At 38.6% G+C, this 19,521-nt stretch overlaps 1 protein-coding gene across 12 annotated transcripts in view; it reads right to left on the minus strand.

Annotated features, from left to right (window-relative positions):
• The window catches only part of PTPRD (protein tyrosine phosphatase receptor type D), a 428,647-nt gene that overhangs the window by 51,547 nt on the left and 357,579 nt on the right, over positions 1-19,521 (minus strand). For all 12 annotated transcript variants that reach the window (XM_088130360.1, XM_088130356.1, XM_088130355.1 and 9 more), the window contains 3 exons: positions 17,381-17,556; positions 4,758-4,877; positions 3,902-4,056 (listed from right to left, as the gene is read on the minus strand). In XM_088130360.1, coding sequence (XP_087986486.1) covers positions 3,902-4,056; positions 4,758-4,877; positions 17,381-17,556 — 451 coding nt within the window. The remainder of the gene's footprint in view (positions 1-3,901; positions 4,057-4,757; positions 4,878-17,380; positions 17,557-19,521) is intronic.

A 19,521-nucleotide genomic window follows, 5' to 3' on the forward strand; every position in this document is an offset into this window, starting at 1 on the left:
AGAAACATTAAAAAATAATAAAGTGATGTCATATGTAAGAAACAAAAGAGTCTGGATATTAAAGAGGTATACATTTGTTAGCAAGTTGCTTCTATCTGTCTAACTCTCAAAATTACTGTATTTATTGGCGTATAACACATACTTTTTTCCCCTAAAATTTGGGGCTGAAATCCTAGCTGCATGTTATACGCCGATATGCCCTGTGGCTTCTTACCGCAAAGCGCGGTGGCCGGGAGAGCATTTCTTTTTTGGCAGCCACCGCAACCCAGTGCTGCTGCTCCAGATGGGTGCAAAGGGAGGCATGGAGCCTGTGCCACACCATGCCACCCCGGTAAAGGGATCGCCACTCCTCTGAAAGCTGCACTGTGCCATTGGGAGCACAGGACAGTCCGGAAACGCAAGTTCTACAGCACTCAGTGTCAGAGAAAAGTGCAAAGAGCAGATCTGCAGCGGCTCCTCAGTTTGCTAAAATGGCGGGGGGGGGGGAGGGAACTGTGCAGCACCCATTCCCTGGGCCTCCGACTTTGCAAACCAGCCGCTGTCCCGAGCGCACTGCACCTGGAGGAGGAAGAGTTAAGCGCCTGTGTGTGTGTGTGTATGTGCATGTGCGCACGTGTGTTTGTGCGGGTTTTTATTCCTCCCCTGCCACTCAGCGATTTTGAGAGACTTGCTCAGGCTTGGAACAAGAAAGCCAGGAACTCCTGGGCAGAGTGGGGCGCCTCCCTCTGCACCAAACCTCTGACTTTGGCCGGACTGAGGGTCCATGCACCGTGCCATGCCGCCCCAGCAAGGCTGCTGGAGAACTCGGGTCCCTGGACTCTTGGAAGTTGGCTCACTGGACTCTCGGAGCTGCAGCCTTTGGAAGCCGATCCCCTCGCCGGGGGGGGGGGCAAATAAAGACTGCACAAACATGTGTGCATGCATGTGCACAAACAACGCTCACCTCTCCGGACTGTGCAGCACGCGTGGGACAGTGGCTGGTTTGCAAAGTCAGAGAATGGGTGGTGTACAGCTCCTCCCCCCCCCCCCCCCATTTTAGCAAACTGAGATGCTGCTGCGGATCTGCTCTTTGCACTTTGGTCTGACACTGAGTGGAGATTTCACGTCTCTGGACTCATCCGTGCTCCCAGCTGCACGGTGGAGCCCTTGGGGGAGGGGGCTGCCCCTCCATGCCAAAGTTTCTCCCGACTGGAAGGAGGGAGGAGAAGGGAAGGCCGCGGGGAGCCATAGGAGAGGCTGCGTCTCCCATGCTCACCAATCCAGGGGCGATCCAAGAGGGGTTGGGCGCAGCTCTCAGCAGGTGGCCAGGGGGGTGTTGTGCAGTGCACCGCATGCTCTGCGCCTCCCTCTGCAGCCATCTGGAGCAGCAGTGCTGGGTTGCAGCGGCTGCCAAAAAAGAAATGCTTTCCTCTGACACACTGAGTGCTGGACTGCATGGATGATATCACTAAAGACTGCAAACAGAGGAGACATTCCCTAATAATAATTTACTGTACCCCCCAATGCACTCGGACCACCAGGGATTTTTAACCCCTGCTGGTCCACCAGAGATCTTACCTGCTTGTCTGCTGCAGACAGGTAAGCAGGAGGGGACGGAATATGTACCAGTATGGTAATAAACAGATTAGCATTACCACACACTACACACAGCTAACAAACACTAATGGTACATACTGTCAGGCCTAGCCCAAGGAACTCCAAGAGACAATGCAAAATCAGTTCAGCTATGTTTATTAGCTACAACCTCTAGCAAGAATCTTCCTAGACTGAAACCCCAGCTCCTAAGTCAGCCAGCCACAACAGTGTGAATTCCTCAGGGAGGTGCCAGTCCCATCCTCTTGTAGTTCCCACGTTCTTGCGGCGAGCGAAGAAAATGCTTATCTCCGAGCCTGGCCTTCATAATTCCATTCCATCACACATACACACTACACACAGCCAGCCTACAACATACAAAAGAGTTGCTTTTTCTTTCATATTACGTATTTACCTTATAAGTGGTATAAATATTAATAAACAAAACATTCAGAGCTCCCTTTATTTTGCTTCCAAGTCATTTATTTTAAGTTTAAGGTTTTTTTACTCAAACTTCCTTCTCAAAATTAAGGTGCGTGTTATATGCCTATGCATGTTATATGCCGATAAATATGGTACTTATCCAATCACAGTTTATCTAAACAAATCAAGAACATAAATCAAAAGATTGAGCATAACTAAATGGGCAATATGAAACTTTTTTTTAAATTAACAGAGTTGATACATTACAAAAATTATATTAGCATTATTATAATTACATCACTTTAAGAAATGCAGTTTCATGCTATACTTATTTATTTAATTTGGCTACTATCCAAGATTTAGGCTAATTATATATTTTTTTAAATTCAAAAATTCTACAAATAAAAATGCAAGCAGAGTAAAAATGATAATCATCCCAAGGTCCATACATGTCTACCTATGGTATCCTTACTCAGAAAAGAAAGTACAGTTCAAACCAGCAAATAGATGGTATTAATAAACTACAATTGGTATGGAGTAAGTCTTTATGCAAACATTGGAGTTCTTGAATTCCTGGCAATGGCATAGCAAGGTAGTTTTTGAACTTGAACTTACTGGTAACAGTCTTATATGCCTCCACTTAATATGACATGTTGCATCAATTATGAATCATATAGCTAAATTAGAATGGAATCATAGAGTTGAGAGGGGCCATTGAAGCTAAACAGTTCAGCTCAGTAGAGGAATCCCAAGCAATCGCCAATCTTTGCTTGAACATATCTAATAATCTGAACCTACCATCTTGCTAGATAAGTGAGTCCCCTAATGAAATGCTCTTAGTGAAAGGAAGTATTTCCTAATGATAAATGGGATCTACCTTCTTAGTCCAGGTATGGCACTCTGGGATGCTAAAGAACTGGTCTTGGCTTCCTGCTGTGTGATAGTCTTCTCGTTATTTGAAGAAAGCTATCATATTTCCCCTCAGAGTTCTCTTTGAAGATAAATATAAATATATCCTATTTCTACAATATTAACTCTTAGTACCAAATTCATTTTTTGATTCAGCTATGTTTCTACCTTATGCCATCTAGCCTATTCTTAACAAGCTTAATCATGTCAAGGATATTTTACCAGATGTTTTGCTGAAATGAAACTACATTGTATCTAAAGAATTCTCACTATCTACTATGGAAGTTACCTAATTTAAAATGTGTTAAGGTTTGCTTGGCAATAGTTTTTCCTGAGAAATCAAGGCTTGGGAATAAACACCTTTTTGTTGGAAAAAATATTTTTGAAATCATACCATACCATATCATATCATATCAATCATATTATATCAATCTTTTTAAAGTAAAGATGCTGCAGCAAGCATGGTTAGTTTTCATGGTGCTATGCAGATTTGTACTATATGCTGATGCCATTCCTGTTATCCTATCACTTTGCCAAAAAACTGAAAAGCTGCTTCAGGAACGGAGATGTGGCAAGGAGGAACCATACAGACAACCCTGAATGTGCCTAGTGAAGGTTTTGCATGGGTAGACTTTATACCTCATGATGCAGATCCACAAACATACATCTCCGAGAAAACACACACATAAGTTGACTGCTAGAAGATCATGATCCCTAAAATAACATTTTAGAAATCATTCTTAGTTTTAAGGGATTTCAGGTACGTGTGTGCATCCATGACATCCCATCTAAAGCTCCCTTAGCTCATGCTTCATGTCTGCTTTTGTTCTTGAATTCTGGCTTGTATATGTAGCAAGTATTCAGATTTGCCAGACAATGGAAGAAAAATAAATGAAATGCAATCTACCAAAATATTTAGAATATTAAATTGTGAAATGCTGGATTATGAGATGTTCATAATATCTGGCAATGTTGTTAGTGCAAAACTTGCACTTACCTGCAGTGAACGACCATTGGTCCAGCATCAGGAGGATTACAGGTTTTGACTCGTCGTAAGAAAGCTAGGAATGGTGTTGGGTGTTCTGGAACTCCATGATCTGGCCATGCAGTGAACTGGAATTGCCTAACTTCTCTCTTTTCACTCGATCCATTCTGCCACGTAAGAAATTTAGTATAAATAATTTTTTAGGGCCAAAACAGTACTCCAGAATGAAATCATCATGAAATCAAGTGAGACAAATTTGTTATTAATCTAAAATTGTTATTTTTATCCCCCAACTGTTTTTTTATCCCAGTAATGAAATGAGAATCAGTGGATGCATAGCATTAATATTTAGTATTTTTTCTATAGTTAAGTTGGATATGAAAAATGAAAGCATTTCATATAAGAAAAAGGTAAAGGGGCTAGTCTATTTAGTTTTGAAAAAAAAGGCTGACAGAAGAAAAAGAAACTATTTACTGTGATTGTTGAGAGGAGAACAAAAAAAGAATGTGTAAAAGTTTTTACAATAGTGTTTTAAATTTAATGATGGAAGTGCTCCACAGTTGTAAAGTTGGCTTAGAACAGCAATAATTTTATGAAATGTCCTTCTATGGAAAGTTTGGACAAGAAACTTGAAGGACATCTGTTAAGTAAGAGCTCATTTCAAGAAATTTTGCTATTGCAAATAATTGAATTACATGGCCCTACAAATTCTCTCAAACTGTGTAAGTCTATGTTTTGAACATCAATGCAAAGACCTATAATCCTCTTTAAACAGAAATGCTGATCACTTGCTGGTGATACTGTCAAACCTTAAATAAAAACCTTGTTCCATCAAAAGATACTCAATGTTTGCATAACCCAAACATACCTTATAAAGTGCAAATGTTCTAACACAATATGTTGCCAGTTCTACAGTGTCCAGCAATGTGACTTGGATCAATCCATATGTTTCTGTTCCTCTGCTTGGCCAATACTGATCACATTTAACCTGCAACAAACATATCAGGTATGAGAGAAAAAATGAAAAATAAAGGCAAGTGATGTTAAATTACTCTAAAGGAGTTGAAAACAAATGGAAACCAGCTAAAGAGAAGAATACTAAGTTAAGATAGGAGAGAACCAAAAGACCCCTAGCTGTCGTGCAAATGATCCAGATCATCCAGAAGGAGAGAAGGAAGGTATGGTTCATTTGGGGAACATTACTGAAATAGCTTTTACAGCACTCAGCATGTTGTATGAGACAGTGGGAGCTCAAGTCAGAATACTATAAGTTTTATAGGGGATTTCTTACAGTGAAGCAAGACCTTTAATGAAGCTTTATGAGTACTCTTGGAATTCCATGGTCCAGATGGTACGCCTCAGCACAACTATATAATAATGAAATTAAGAAAAAGAAGATTCATGAAACTACTTCCTCTGATAAAAGACATTGCTTCCCCAATTTACTTTTCTCATCCTTAGCTGGTAGGCGTCCACTGGAAAAAAATGAGGAATGTTTAGTTACTATGACAAGAAGTACAGAATATTGTTACAGCTGGAGCAGAATTAATTTCGAGCTGACCTCCCCTTTGTTTTCAGAATTTTAGAATGCCTATTACCGTCTGTATATTATTCACTGTGCCTGGCTGCTGACGGTTCTCGTTATTTTTTCCCAGGTCCTGCTGCCTGCCTGCCCAGGAAGACCACCTCATTTGAAGTCATCCTTTCTCTTCTCATATCTAGCAGCACTGCTCCCATTATTCTTTTTTAAAACTTTCTTTTTTATCCCCTTTTAAGAAACATACAGTATTCTTAGAAAAGTAATTTAAATCATACAGCTGGAATATACGTGGTTCAATCTTGGGCTGAATACTAGCAGCATTTGATTGAGTAGAGAAATGCTTTCATGAACAGTAGTACTAATACTATACTAGTCTGATAAAAGTGCTGTTCAGATGTTACAAAAAGGGAAGAAATTCAAACCTGCAACTAATATGGATGAAACCTGCTATTCTGAAGTCATGCTAGGCAATGTATACCCTGCAAAGGTAGCCCAATTTTAGTTAGGATGACTGGACCAAAACCTTCATATGTACAACTTTATCATGCAAAAGCTGTCATGCAAGCTTGTACCCAGTGCTATCAATTGTACCTAATGTAAAACAAAGCAGCAAAATTGCGGTGTTGTTTAAATAACTACACTGGATACTGACTTGCAACCAGGCTAGTTAAAGGTTTCTGTATTGTTAATCTTTTTAAAATTATTTATTTCTATTTTACATTTTAAATATAATTAACAAAGCCAGATTTAAACATAAAGAAAATAATAATACAAATGGAACCAAACCAAATAATAATAATAACAACAACAACAATAATACCCCCCCAAATCATCTCAAACTAAGAAAGAAAAAAGAGAAACAGTACCTTATATATTATACTTATCAATAGTCACTGGTTTACTAATAAACACACTAGGGTAATATAATCAATACAAAATATAATTGTAAAATATCACAAAATCTCTGCCATAGTAGCACATATTGATGCATCCTTTGATTAGAAGATACTGTCTTTTCCAAAACAGAAAGATCACATATTTCCTTTTATATTGTTCAATAATGGTCTATAAGGAGTAGGCTATTTGAGAGAATATCTTGCTCCATATAGAACTTCTTCACCACTGAGATCATCCTTGCAGGGTCAATGTTCATTTGGCATCAGCCAAGAAGGACTTTTCCCCTCCCCAGAAATAAAGCATGCAGTTATCTTGTTATAATTTAGGTCAATATTGAATAGTGTTTTTTTTTTAGTTCAGCATTTAAGCACTCATAATGATGCTGAGGTTCTGTTTATGATTATTATTTTATAAGGTTAATGTTTGCATTCTACTTTATACCACGTTGTAATTTTTCTGAGACTGTTTTGTGGGACACACAGCATATAAATATTTTTAATTAATTGGTATATAAAATTTAAAACGTATATTACCATTCAAGCTAAGTTGATCAGATGGGCTATTGATTAAATAACTTTGGAGACCAATCAAAGAAGAGCAGAGCATTTGATAGGAGAGTTATTTAATCAATATTTAATTCAAAGTTTTCTCCATTAAAAATAAATGTAACTTAAAACATGCATAATCCTGATAGCTTCATGCACTATGTTTTGTTAATGGTATCATTTTAATTATTTTAGCAACTGAAAATACTGTTACCGAGCTTTACAAAAATTCAGGGGACATACTAAAGTGGCAAAGAAGTGGATCCAAAATTGGGCACAGCCCCATTCTGTTTGAGTGCAGTTTGGGTTATGTGAGAAACTCTGCTAATAGTTGCAGGAGCCCTTGCATTCAAAGAATAGGTACTCTCAGTACAATACCTGACTGAGATGTAAGCATTTACTTCATATTGTTCTACATAAACTGTTTAGTACAAACTATCTCAAATGTGTTTAGTACAAACTATCTCAGAACATTTCTTCACATGGCAAAATTGACTTGTCTGATTAGGGAATGGACAGTTAACTACATTCATTAGTGACTGGAAACCCCTTATGGACTTTTGTTGAAGAAAGAAAAAAAATGAAATTGTGATTTATGGGTTTGATGATTAGAAGGGGTAGACAACAGAAAGAAGGAAATTATGATGTAATCTTAGAGAGAGAAGTTAAAGTAAAAATGCATTTATAACCGCTGTTAAGACGATCTAGAAGCCGCTTTATAACCTTTTCTTTTTTTCTATTCTATTTCATTTTTCTCTTTTATTTCTTATCCATTAACTCTTTTTATTTATTTTCTTTATTTTCTAAAATTTGCATTGCTTTTAACTTGTTAAAATTTATTTAATAATATAATAATATAAAAAACCAGAACATGTTTTCATCCATCATTCATGTTGAAACAGGAGGATCCCCTCTAAATATGTTGTCCCTGAATCCTGTTATTTCAGTTTTTTCTATCCAAGATTTTCTTGGTATAGCAATGTTTGGAAAGTGTTCAAAGAAATAGGAAGTTAGAACAAGATGCCAGAAATCTGAATATTTTCTGTCAGGGTTCTGTCCTGACTTGTCTATAACTGTGGATGGTTTAAAGGACTGTAGCTAAACTATAGCTAATATTTTTTGCCATTCTTTTGCATTACTTGCTCATGGTAAATGTAACAGTATTATATCTATGAGTACTATTGTTATTGCTCATATCATCTTAATGGAGTGGTGAACCTCATATTTCAATCAAGTTACTTTTCTAAGTTTCAAATAAAGTTATTTAACTTATGAGCATTCAGAAAGTCTTGAGCTGATATTATTATTGCTTAGTATTAAGATCACCAGATCTGGAATGCAAAAATGTGGATATCTACTAGATGCCACCAAAGAATATGGAAAACCCTTGATTCTTTGCTGCCATATAGTGGTCTTCTGGATTTCTGTAGCCCTTAGTATTCTTAGGGTAACAAAATGACGGAAACCCAGTAATTGGCATGTATTTTTTCAAGATAATAATACTATTTCATTGGATAATTTTTGAAAATCTTGTCACAAAAGGTTGCTGTTTGAAGATACAAGACTGAGTGGAAGGTGCCTTAGATAACATACCTATAATGAGAGAACAAAGTACTTTGGCTATGTATGCTTGATGGGAAGTACATCATTCGTACCATCATTCCAAAAGACAATTATGTTATTCATCCAGTATCTTAACAGCATCTTTAGAAAATCAGTTATAAACTTTATCAACCAAATACTAACAAAGAAACCATATGGTTGAGATCAAATTTATTAGCTAAGTTTCAAACCATGAAATAAAAATAAAGCATGTTCCTTTTTATTTTACACAAATTATAATAAAATATTCTAGTAACTGCCAAATGTCTAAATGACACTGTTTTATACAGAGTCTCCTCTGGATTTCCTGCATTTGATAAAAATATGACCACCTGCTGAAATGAAACCAGTAGGGGTAATGAACACTGAATGACTTACTTTCCCATATGAATGAAAGCTGACACCTTTGCAGAACTGAGGAATTCAAATATGTACATTTATTACTAGAGAATATTCATGAACCTTCACACTCCAGCAATCTACAAATATCAAAAGATGGTCCAGCTTTGCAGCAGTGGTGCTCAGAAAAGAAATTTCCATATGTAACCCCCCCCCCCCCCAATGATGAACATAATCCTTGACATTCAAGGGTAGACAGGCAATTTTCTGGTAGAAAGATCTAGTCTCAATTGAAAAAAAAATCTCCTGGAGAAGTACAGCAAGTGAGATTTTATTTGCCTTCTTTTCTTCAGCACCTTGGAGAGACACCCCCCCCCCCCCCTAAACACTGTGGGGCCTCAGTTACTCTTCTCTCCCTTCAAAAACTGTTTAAGTGTATTTTCAAACTGTGATTCTGCTTCAGCAACCTGTTGATCTTATAAGGATGAATACTAATCACCTCCATGCAGTTTTAATATCTGCTGATGTATTTGGCATTTAGCATGACATTTTCTTTTGAAGATTCAGCTTGATAAGCTTTTCAATGCTTGGTTATTAACTACTAGATTATACTATCAGTAAAGAAATAGAGTAGAAAATTAACTTACAGTGTTATTCAGTAAAACAGCAGCACATGGTGGATGTAAGATTAAAAATAATTGCACCATCCCAACTGTCAACTGGCACACAGTAAGGATTCTGTTGCACTGAGGAATGCCACTCATACACAGTATAAAATGATTAACCTGCCTCTAGATTAGGGAGAAAAACTGGCTTTCACACATGGACTTGTTATAAGAAAATTGCACATTTAGGAACATGAATGTGATGTACTGATCAGTCTGTTACAATATTGCACAAATTGCTAGAAATCATCCATCTAATAGAAAACTAGTTTTCAAAGAATTCTTGCGGCCAAGACCACAAGTGAAGAGAGGTATTCATGTAAACAGCTTTTTCCACAGTAAATCACTTAGCATATAACTCCTCATGCTTTTTTCCTGAACTGATACCTTATTTTTATCAATCAGAAGATAACTGTGAAGAACAAATTCAATTCTCATTGCATGGTGAAGATTTTGTATACTGAGTATAGCATAGAAGTTTTATAAATGCTTTGAAGGGCAGAAATTTAATTACATATTTTTGGACTCTATTGTGTATACAATTTCACCTTGTATCAACATAATGTGGCACAGAGAATTTCAACATACAGCTATTAGACTTGTATATAAGTGGGATGTGATCTGAAAATAGACTAGATCTATCAAAAGATAAACATAATAACCTGCCACACTAAACTTAAAGCAAATGGTATATTATAGTAAGGATTCAAAAAATTATGAAACCAATTTCATGGCAGAAATGGACTTTGTCTTTTTCTCAGTGTCCTCTGATGCCAAATACAAAGCTACACAGAGAGGAGATGAAGTGAAAGTATGATTGGGAAAGAGCATTGTCCAATGAAAAGTTCAAACAGATAAACAAAATCCTTCCACTGCACTAGGACAAAATTAAATATTACTCTATTCTTTATGGACTGGAGAGAGGAGGGTCTTGCTTCCAGCACTGATATGGCTAAAATGAGAACAAGACAGTCATGTTCTTTGGCTATCAGGCATCACTCCTAGGAACAGAGATCATTAGCACTATGTGGACTCTTGGTGGGAAGATGTCTGGAAGGAGCAGAACAGCAACTTCTTTTCCTTTTTCTCATCACTGTAATAAGAATAAGGGGAGCATAATCTAATCCTGGCAAATCAGTACTGATGAAAGAGTCACGAAAGGGCTGGAATGGGAAGAGGAAGCAGCCTGAAAGACGCACTCATGTTTATGAACAGAAAAAGTATACAGCTGCCCCTGGATCCAAAACCAATGTCTATTTTTATGATGTACTATGAAATATATGAACAACATATAGACCTGGTTGTTAATATATATAAATGGTCAAGACCAATTGCTGTTACTGAAGACTATATTGGTATAATTATTTTTGGTTCCAAATCACCAAAGGATTTTGTATCTAATCTAATGTCTATAGCAGCAAGGACTTTGCATACCTATCAAGTAAAAGAAGTTAGGATCACTCAGCTGTCTGATGAAAAAGGAGAGGCAGAGAGGGAAAGGAAATGATTCTGGTTTCCAAGTTCAATAAATGGCAAATCATGTACACATTCTGTCTCTTAGTACATGCTGGAAAAGTGCATTATAGGCAGCTAGATAAAGATCTAGCCAGAGATTTATGCTCAGAAATCTCCTTCTATAGGCATTTGGCTCCAGGTAAATCACTGCATCCAGATTTAAACTCAGTTTTGTTGGTATAAGGACAATTGTATTAATTACCATGATGGAACAAAGGGAAAGAACCAGAGCCATTCATCCTGGTACAGCATAGTCACTTATTTACCATAATTTCTCTTTCACAAATAAGTGAAATTAGGTAACAACATTATTACCAAAGAATGACATCTGAGCTTTAACATGGAAACAGTCTGAGATGAGAGTAAGTGCACAAGCTAAAATAAATTAACAACAATGACTGTAACACTACACATTGAGAATTTGTAGAAAAGCATCTTACCAAGGGTCAAAATATTAATGCTTTAAATCAGTTTATGTATTCATGCCCTGTGACTGTCAGCTGCTTTTAATACTCTCTAATTTCTTCCTTTAATATTTTGCTTTCATTTTATACAAATGAAGTTCATGCAAGTAACAAATATGTTATCAATATTCTTCCATGCATGGTAGTGTGCATAATCCTTTTTGATATAAATTATGCATATGTTAGTAAAGTAATGGACTGGTTTTCTCTCTAAGGTCTGGATTGGGTCAGGTAAGATTTGGGAGATGACATTTAAATTGAAAACAATAAAGTGAGAAGGGTTATAAATAAAAGAGCTCCCCTTGCCCTGTAGCTTCCCCAGAGGCAAATAAATGAATAACTAATTCACTGTAACAACCTCATTCAATGTTCTCAGCTGTTGAATATGTAAGTTCTCAAAGCTAGAGGTAGTCAGACTTCTAACACATGCTAATGAACCAACTAAGTTCATTTCTGCTGATGCTCCCCCAACCCTCCCACAAGGAAAAAAAATCCCTTTATCTATGCAGCACAGGTTAGAAATGCTGAAGCAAAGCTGCAGGACTGAGAAACAGGAAAGCAAATAAACAAAAATGTAATAGAGCATAGAAAGATGAAGTCCCACAGCAGACTGCTTTTGCTTTCAAGATCAAGTAATTATCAAATCTGCCAGTGGAGGAAAAAGCTTTTTCTTTTGCCTCTATTTCCCAAGCTGGATAGAATACCAAACGGATGAATAACAGACTTTCTGAAATGTCATTCCTATTTTAATAGTAAATTTAGGCTTTGATCCAATGGAATCCTTCCATTAGTAGGATAATAGATATGGAGGCTTATCACATTACTGCCTAGAGGCTCCTAGACATTCCCCAAATCTGTTGTGAAAGGTTGTGGGACTATCTGAGGTTCTGCAGGACTGTTGAGCGAGCAGAGGTTGACCTGCATAATGTTAATTTAACTCACTCACTTCACTTGCACTGTTTGTAGTATCAAAAAAATTAAACATATTAAGAATGTTCAGTATCTCCTTCTCCTGCATAGATGGAGCCAACTAGCTCAGCATATCCCACTAACTCTGTAAGATATCATTCCCATCAAACAAGACATTTACTGAACCCTTGTGAAAAATAAATCAGTTGCAAGCAGCAAAACTCAGAGCAGCCAAAATGTTTAAGAGAATTTAAGCACCTTATAAAACAGAAAAATTTCTATATACTGTGCAAGTGAAGGAACAACAATAACTTACTAAAATGCCATGTTTGGACTAAGATTACCTGATATTACAACCTGTTTTCCTTGCTAAAGGAAGCAAGGCAGTTACAAAGGGAAACAGTAGCAGCATTCATTTAGATTTGTTTGAAATGCCTGAAAAGCTCAGAGCTTTTCAAGGACGCTTCTGCAGTCTCCAAGGGAAGCTTGTGTGTTACTGAGGCTCCGATCAACTTCACCCAGTAAAATAGCTAGGCCTATAGAGTGCACTTCATCAGCTGGTATGTAGCCCTTCAACAATAGCCTGTTAGACTCTTTATCTTTGCACTGCAGGTTATGATGAAAACAAAAACCTGATGCAGTGGGCCCAACTTGCTGGATCACCCGAAGTGTGTAACCCTGACTTAGATTGTATGTTACAAACTGCTCCTGTGGATTAAATATATGGCTTATCAGATAAAGTGCAAGAACTCTAGTATTTTACCAACCACTAAACCTCATTTAAGAGATTAATATAGATTTCAATCCTATATTGCTAACTGGATCTGAAGACCCAGAAGAAGTACTGCCAACTTTATGTTCAAGGCATAGGTATTCTGACTTACGCATTTCAGAGAACAAAAAAGGTACCTGGAAAATGCAAAATCAAGAAGTCAATTGAGCAAATCTTTTGTGAATGGTGTCTCAGTGGTCTGCACTGATTTGATAAACTATGTTTGTTCTTAGGCTGGATGGGAGGTTTGCTACTATATAAAAGTTATATTTATTCCTGGAATTGATAGTAAGAAACAAAGTTATGTTTGCCTAGCTGAAAGCAACTTTCTACACTGGAGCAAATAAGACCTGTTGCACCAAAACAAAATAGAGATTGCTCAAAAAATTCATCCTACACTGGAATCCCCATTACTAATAGATATTTGAGAGTTACAATATTAATTACTTTTGGATATGCATGTATTTAGGGTTATATAATTATTATATTTATAATATGCTGCCCCCCTCCGCAGGGAGGTGGGACCTATTCGAACAGTCCTCCCCCAGTGACTGATGGACCTGTATGGGTTCCAAAGGGAGCTGGGGGTTGTTCCTGAGGCCTTGCTGCATGGTCCAGCGGAGGCTCTGGCTGCAGCCTGGAACAAGGAGGCGGCTGGGGCCTTGGACAGGATTGCGCCTGTGCGTCCTCTCTTGGCCCATCACCCCCAGCGCTCTCCGTGGTTCACAGAGGAGCTGAGGGAGTTGAAAAGGGCTAAGAGATGTCTAGAGCGCCGCTGGCGGAAAACTGGGGACGAATCAGACTGAACACAGGTTAGAGCTGCTATTAAGGCCTACCTAGTGGCGGTAAGGGCGGCGAAATGTCAGCATTTCTCCGCTCTTATTGCATCCTCAGAGTGTCGCCCTGCAGCCCTGTTTAGGGTCACCCGGGCCATCCTGGGAAAAGGGGGGGGGTGGAGGACTACTTGCAGGGTCGTGCAGAGGAATTTGCTGAACACCTGATGGATAAAATCGCTCAGATCCGTTCTCAGTTGGAAGCCAAGCGTGGAGTAGGTCCAGTGGAGTTGCCCGGGGAGCGTTCTTGCCCAGTTATCTGGGAACGATTTGATCCTGTTGCCCCTGAGGAAGTGGACAGCATCCTCGGGGCTGTCAGTGTGACCACCTGTGGTTTAGATCCTTGTCCCTCCTGGTTAATTAAAGCTACCAAGGAGGTGACTTTAGGGTGGGTTCTGGCGGTGGTTAATTCATCCTTGCAGGAGGGGGTGTTTCCGAAGCCTTTTAAAGAGGCTTTGGTCCACCCACTCCTCAAGAAGCCATTGCTAGACCCCACCCTCCTGGACAATTTTCGTCCAGTCTCCCACCTTCCCTTTTTAGGAAAGGTGGTAGAAAAGGTGGTTGCGCGGCAGCTTCTGAGGATACTGGAGGAAATGGATTATCTGGACCCCTATCAGTCAGGGTTCAGGCCCGGTTATGGGACAGAAACAGCATTGGTCGCACTTTTAGATGATCTCTGGCGAGAGCGGGATGGGGGGAGTGCATCCATCCTTGCTCTTCTTGACCTCTCGGTGGGTTTCGATACCATTGACCATGGTATCCTTTTGGGTCGGCTGCAGGAGTTGGGGCTGGGTGGCACAATGTTGCGCTGGTTCAGCTCCTTTCTCCAAGGCCGAACCCAATCAGTGTTGATAGGGAACGAGAGGTCTAGCCCCCGGCCCCTACCTTGTGGGGTGCCACAGGGGTCAGTACTTTCACCGCTCCTATTTAATATCTATATAAAACTGCTGGGTGAGATCATCCGGCACCATGGGGTGAGGTATCATCAGTATGCGGATGATACCCAAATATACATCTCCATCCCAGGTGCCTTAAGTGACGCTGTGACTGCCCTCTCGCGGTGCCTGGAGGCTGTGGGGGCCTGGATGGGGGACAACAGGCTTCAGCTGAACCCTGGTAAGACGGAGTGGCTGTGGATACGGGGAGCCTCAGGATCTAGGAGCTTGTCATCTTTGGTTCTTGATGGGGTTGCACTACCCCAGACAGACCCGGTGCGTAATCTGGGGGTTCTCCTGGACTCATGACTCCTGCTCGAAGAGCAGGTGGCAGTCGTGGCTAGGAGGGCCTTTGCACGACTTCGTGTTGTGCGGCAGTTATGCCCCTTCCTGGATCAGGAGGGCCTCCGCACGGTCACTCGTGCCCTGGTCACCTCCGGGTTGGACTACTGTAATGCGCTCTACATGGGGCTACCCTTGAAGAATATCCGGAAGCTACAGCTGGTACAGAATGCAGCGGCGTGGACAGTTCTTAATGCCCCTAGGAGGGCACGTATAACACCCCTGTTGCGTGAGCTGCATTGGTTGCCAGTTTGTTTCTGGGTCCAATTCAAGGTGTTGGTCATCACCTTTAAAGCTCTTCATGGCATGGGACCAGGTTATCTGAGGAACCGCCTCGCCCCGGTCATCTCAGCCCGCCCCACTCAGTCCAGCAGAAGGGGCAGGTTGCAGACCCCACCCATCAAGGAATTTCGATTGGTGGGGTCTAGGCAAAGAGCCTTTTCTGCTGCAGCGCCCGCCCTATGGAACATCTTGCCTCCTGAGGTGCGGTGTGCCCCCTCCCTCATGGCCTTCAGGAAAGGGATCAAATCCTGGGTCTGCCAGAAGGCCTGGGGGCCAGAGGGGGGCCCACACCTATGGAAATGGCTGGTGGGGTGAGGGGTTGTCCCCCCCCCAGCATCTTACAGGTTTTTAAGGGCTAAATTATAGGAGGTTTTTAGGCCATTTTTAATATATGTTTTTTAACTATTTATAGATTATGTCCATGTCTGTAGAGACCTGTGTTTTTTCTTCTTTTTTATTATCGTGAGCCGCCCAGAGTCACCCATTGGGGGAGATGGGCGGCATACAAATTTGAAAAATAAATAAATAAAATAAATAAATACAGAGAGAGCAGTGTTAGATGATGGAAAATAATTGTTTCAGTCTATCCATTGGTCAGACGCCTACCTGGAGTACTGCGTCCAGTTCTGGGTGCCACAGTTGAAAAAGGAGAGTGATGAGTGGGAGCTAATTCAGAGGATGACTACAAAGATGATGAGGGGCCTGGAAACCAAGCCCTGTGAAGATTTGGATATGTTTCATTTAGAGAAGAGACAACTGAGGGGAGATAGAATAGCAGTCTTCAAATATCTGAAAGTTGGTAAAATAGAAAAGGGAGTGGACTTCTCTATACCCTAGAGCAGGGGTTCTTAACCTTTTTTTGCTCATGGCCCCCTTCTGAGTGTCATTTTCTTCTGTGACCCTCCCCCATAGTTGCTGTTAGCTGGTAAAAAGGAGGTTTTTAGGCCATTTTTATATATGTTTTTTAACTATTTATAGATTATGTCCATGTCTGTAGAGACCTGTGTTTTTTCTTCTTTTTTATTATCGTGAGCCGCCCAGAGTCACCCATTGGGGGAGATGGGCGGCATACAAATTTGAAAATAAATAAAAATAAATAAAAATATTTCATAATTACGTGTCTGTGTAGGTTGCCAAATTTATCTCCATAAAATATATAGTAAGACACAAACAATAAAAAAGTAGAACAACACATTATTAATGCAGTTGTTTTTGATAGAAGCATTAACAGTTCCCTGATCATGATATAAGTAACTATGTAGATCTGCTCACTTTTCATACTGTATCCCAGCATGTCTCTTTATGATTGGTAAAACGCCAATGTGATAAGAAGGCTAGGAGCACATTCAGTATCAATGAAACTTATAATTTCTTTGCTGAAAGCTGAAGTACTATTGAATGAATGGATTGTGGGGAAAATTCTAGACTTACAGGAGTAAAATTTATGAACCTGCATTTAAAAATCAATGTCACTGCATTTTCTGAATGAACTGATTTATCACAGACAAAAGAGCTCTGAGACTTTCAAAGATATTTCATACTTTTTTCCTCTCCTACACAAAACTTCAGTAAAGTTCAGTAGTTCGTGCCTCAAAATTTCCATTTGTGCCTCGAGGACAAAGGTGAGGCATTAAAATAAATGGGAACAGTGTTTGTAGTTTTAATTTGTATCAGTGGAAGAACTGAAACGAATGAAGAAAATATCCAGAGTATTTTACATTGCTGTCAACTAGAAAATGGCTGAGGCCAGTCAGATCTGGAAGATTTTATAGACACCTTTTTTTTTTTTTCCTTAAAATAAAGCCTACTAAATTACATAAATGGTAAGTTTCAAATGCAAAGAAACTTTACCCTAGATCTTTCCTCCAGTTTGGTCATCATGACAACAGTTGCACCCCTTTGTTCCCACATCATTCTCCAGAAATCTCCAAAAGTTTCAGGAAGAGCTCCTTGGGTTGCAATGTAAGCATTCTGCTTTCTGTAACCATCTATGTAGTTAGCATTTATATAATCACTGCCAGGTATGCCTAAAAAAGGAAGAAAGAAAGACAATTATTTTAGTTCAACTAATTGTCTGAGTAGTAATTTTTATGTTTTCTTCTTAGTATTTTAGGAGGACTATTTGTATTTTGTGTGGAATTTTCACTTCTTGTATTCTATGATGACTCAAACAAAGCGTAACTGTATATGTATAATCACCTGCTGAATTGTTTGCTTTACTGCCATGTTTTAACTAGCCAACTTTCATCCATCAAAGGTGGTTTTGAAATGAACCCTCCTCTAATATTACATTTATTACCTAACAAGGCTTGCTGTCTTTAATTCTTAGTCCTCGCTACAGTTTTACCACACAAGTTGACAAGTAGAAACTTTCTGAGGAAATGTAGTATTTTTTATATCTGGGAAATATAAAAATGCTTCTATAATTTTTACCATTGGTGATGTGATCATTAGCCTACTTACTTTAAAATATCAGCTCACTTACTTTAACATGTTAACATTACTCACTTTAACATTACAATATTAACATTACTCACTTACTTTAAAATATTTACATTATGTTTACCCAGAATATAAACTTGGATATTATTAAGCATATATTCTTTCTTTTTAGTTTTTTATATTGCTTTAATAAACAAAGAGAGGGAAATCATACCAAAATAAAACTTTTTAAAAAAAAAATTATATTAGAGAGCTGGTTTGGTGTAGTGGGTAAGACACCAGGCTAGAAACCAGGAAACGGTGAATTCCAATCAGCTGGGTGACTTTGGGCCAGTCATTCAGCCCTAGGAAGAAGGCAGTGGCAAACCACTTCTGAAAATCTTGCCAAAAAACTGTAGGGACTAGTCCAGGCAATCACCCAGAGTCAAGACTGACTCTCAACATACATACATACATAGATGTTACATATTAAAGACAGCTTAGTCTTTAAAAACAGCATTCAATCGTAACTACATAGAATGGTATTACCTTTGATTGTCCATCCTGTATAATTTAGTTTCATGAAAGGATGAGAAAGCTTGGAGAATATACTGTACTAATTGTAAATGTAAATATACAGTCAGAAAAGCTGAAACTGGCAGTGTTGATCTCAGACATGAAAAAGACCTCAAATAGATATAGTGGAAATTTTTGGAGAATGTTTTGGCCAAATAACAATTTTCCTTTGTTATTAATTGTACTGAACTGTAGTGTTCTAAGTTTCTCACCTATCCAGATGTCTTGTAGACTGATGAAATGTGTTTACTCTCAGCTTATGAACTGAGTTTTTACTAATGTAATGAAAAAAAACCTGATTAATAATATTACATAGTCAAGAATCTATTCTTTCTTACTTACTAGGTAGTATACATTATTTTACTCAGTTGGGATGATTTGTAATTCAAAATACCTAAGATTGTATCTCTTTTTTCTCCTAGCTTAATTCATAGAGAAAACACTCTAATTTCTGGATAATTTCCACTGTCTGTGTGTTTCCAAGGGCTGCAATATTATTTTTGAAACGTGTGTCAGAACTATACTGTTTGCATCACAGATTTGCAAAAAAATATTATGATAATGGAAATTATATATATGCATTTTTCTTCTATGTCACAAGCACATACTGTGGCTCCAGGACTGCATAGATCTCTAACTCCAGTGACCTCTAAAAGTTGCCACCGAAAAGGTAGTTCTTAATATAACAGAAAAGTAAATTATTAAATTACAGACACTAATCATATTAAGTATATTTTATTTAAACATAAATAAACCAAATCAAACTGATTTTTTGTCCTTTTTTCATGCACTATTTTGTAGAGTTTAACTGTAAGTATGCCACACAAAACATTCACCTTGTTATAAAACCTTTCCACTATTTATCAGGGACACATTTTAGGCTAACTGGCCTGTAATTTCATGATTTTTACATTTCTTACATAGAAATATCTTAGTAGATGCTCAAAAATGTTAAATATCCACTGCATACATGAAGAAAGCAAAATGGCTGTCTG

The sequence above is a fragment of the Python bivittatus genome, unplaced genomic scaffold, assembly GCF_059951505.1.
Source record: "Python bivittatus isolate LINGU-HERP-01145 unplaced genomic scaffold, Pbiv_v1 ctg000850_np1212, whole genome shotgun sequence".
NCBI lineage: Eukaryota > Metazoa > Chordata > Lepidosauria > Squamata > Pythonidae > Python > Python bivittatus.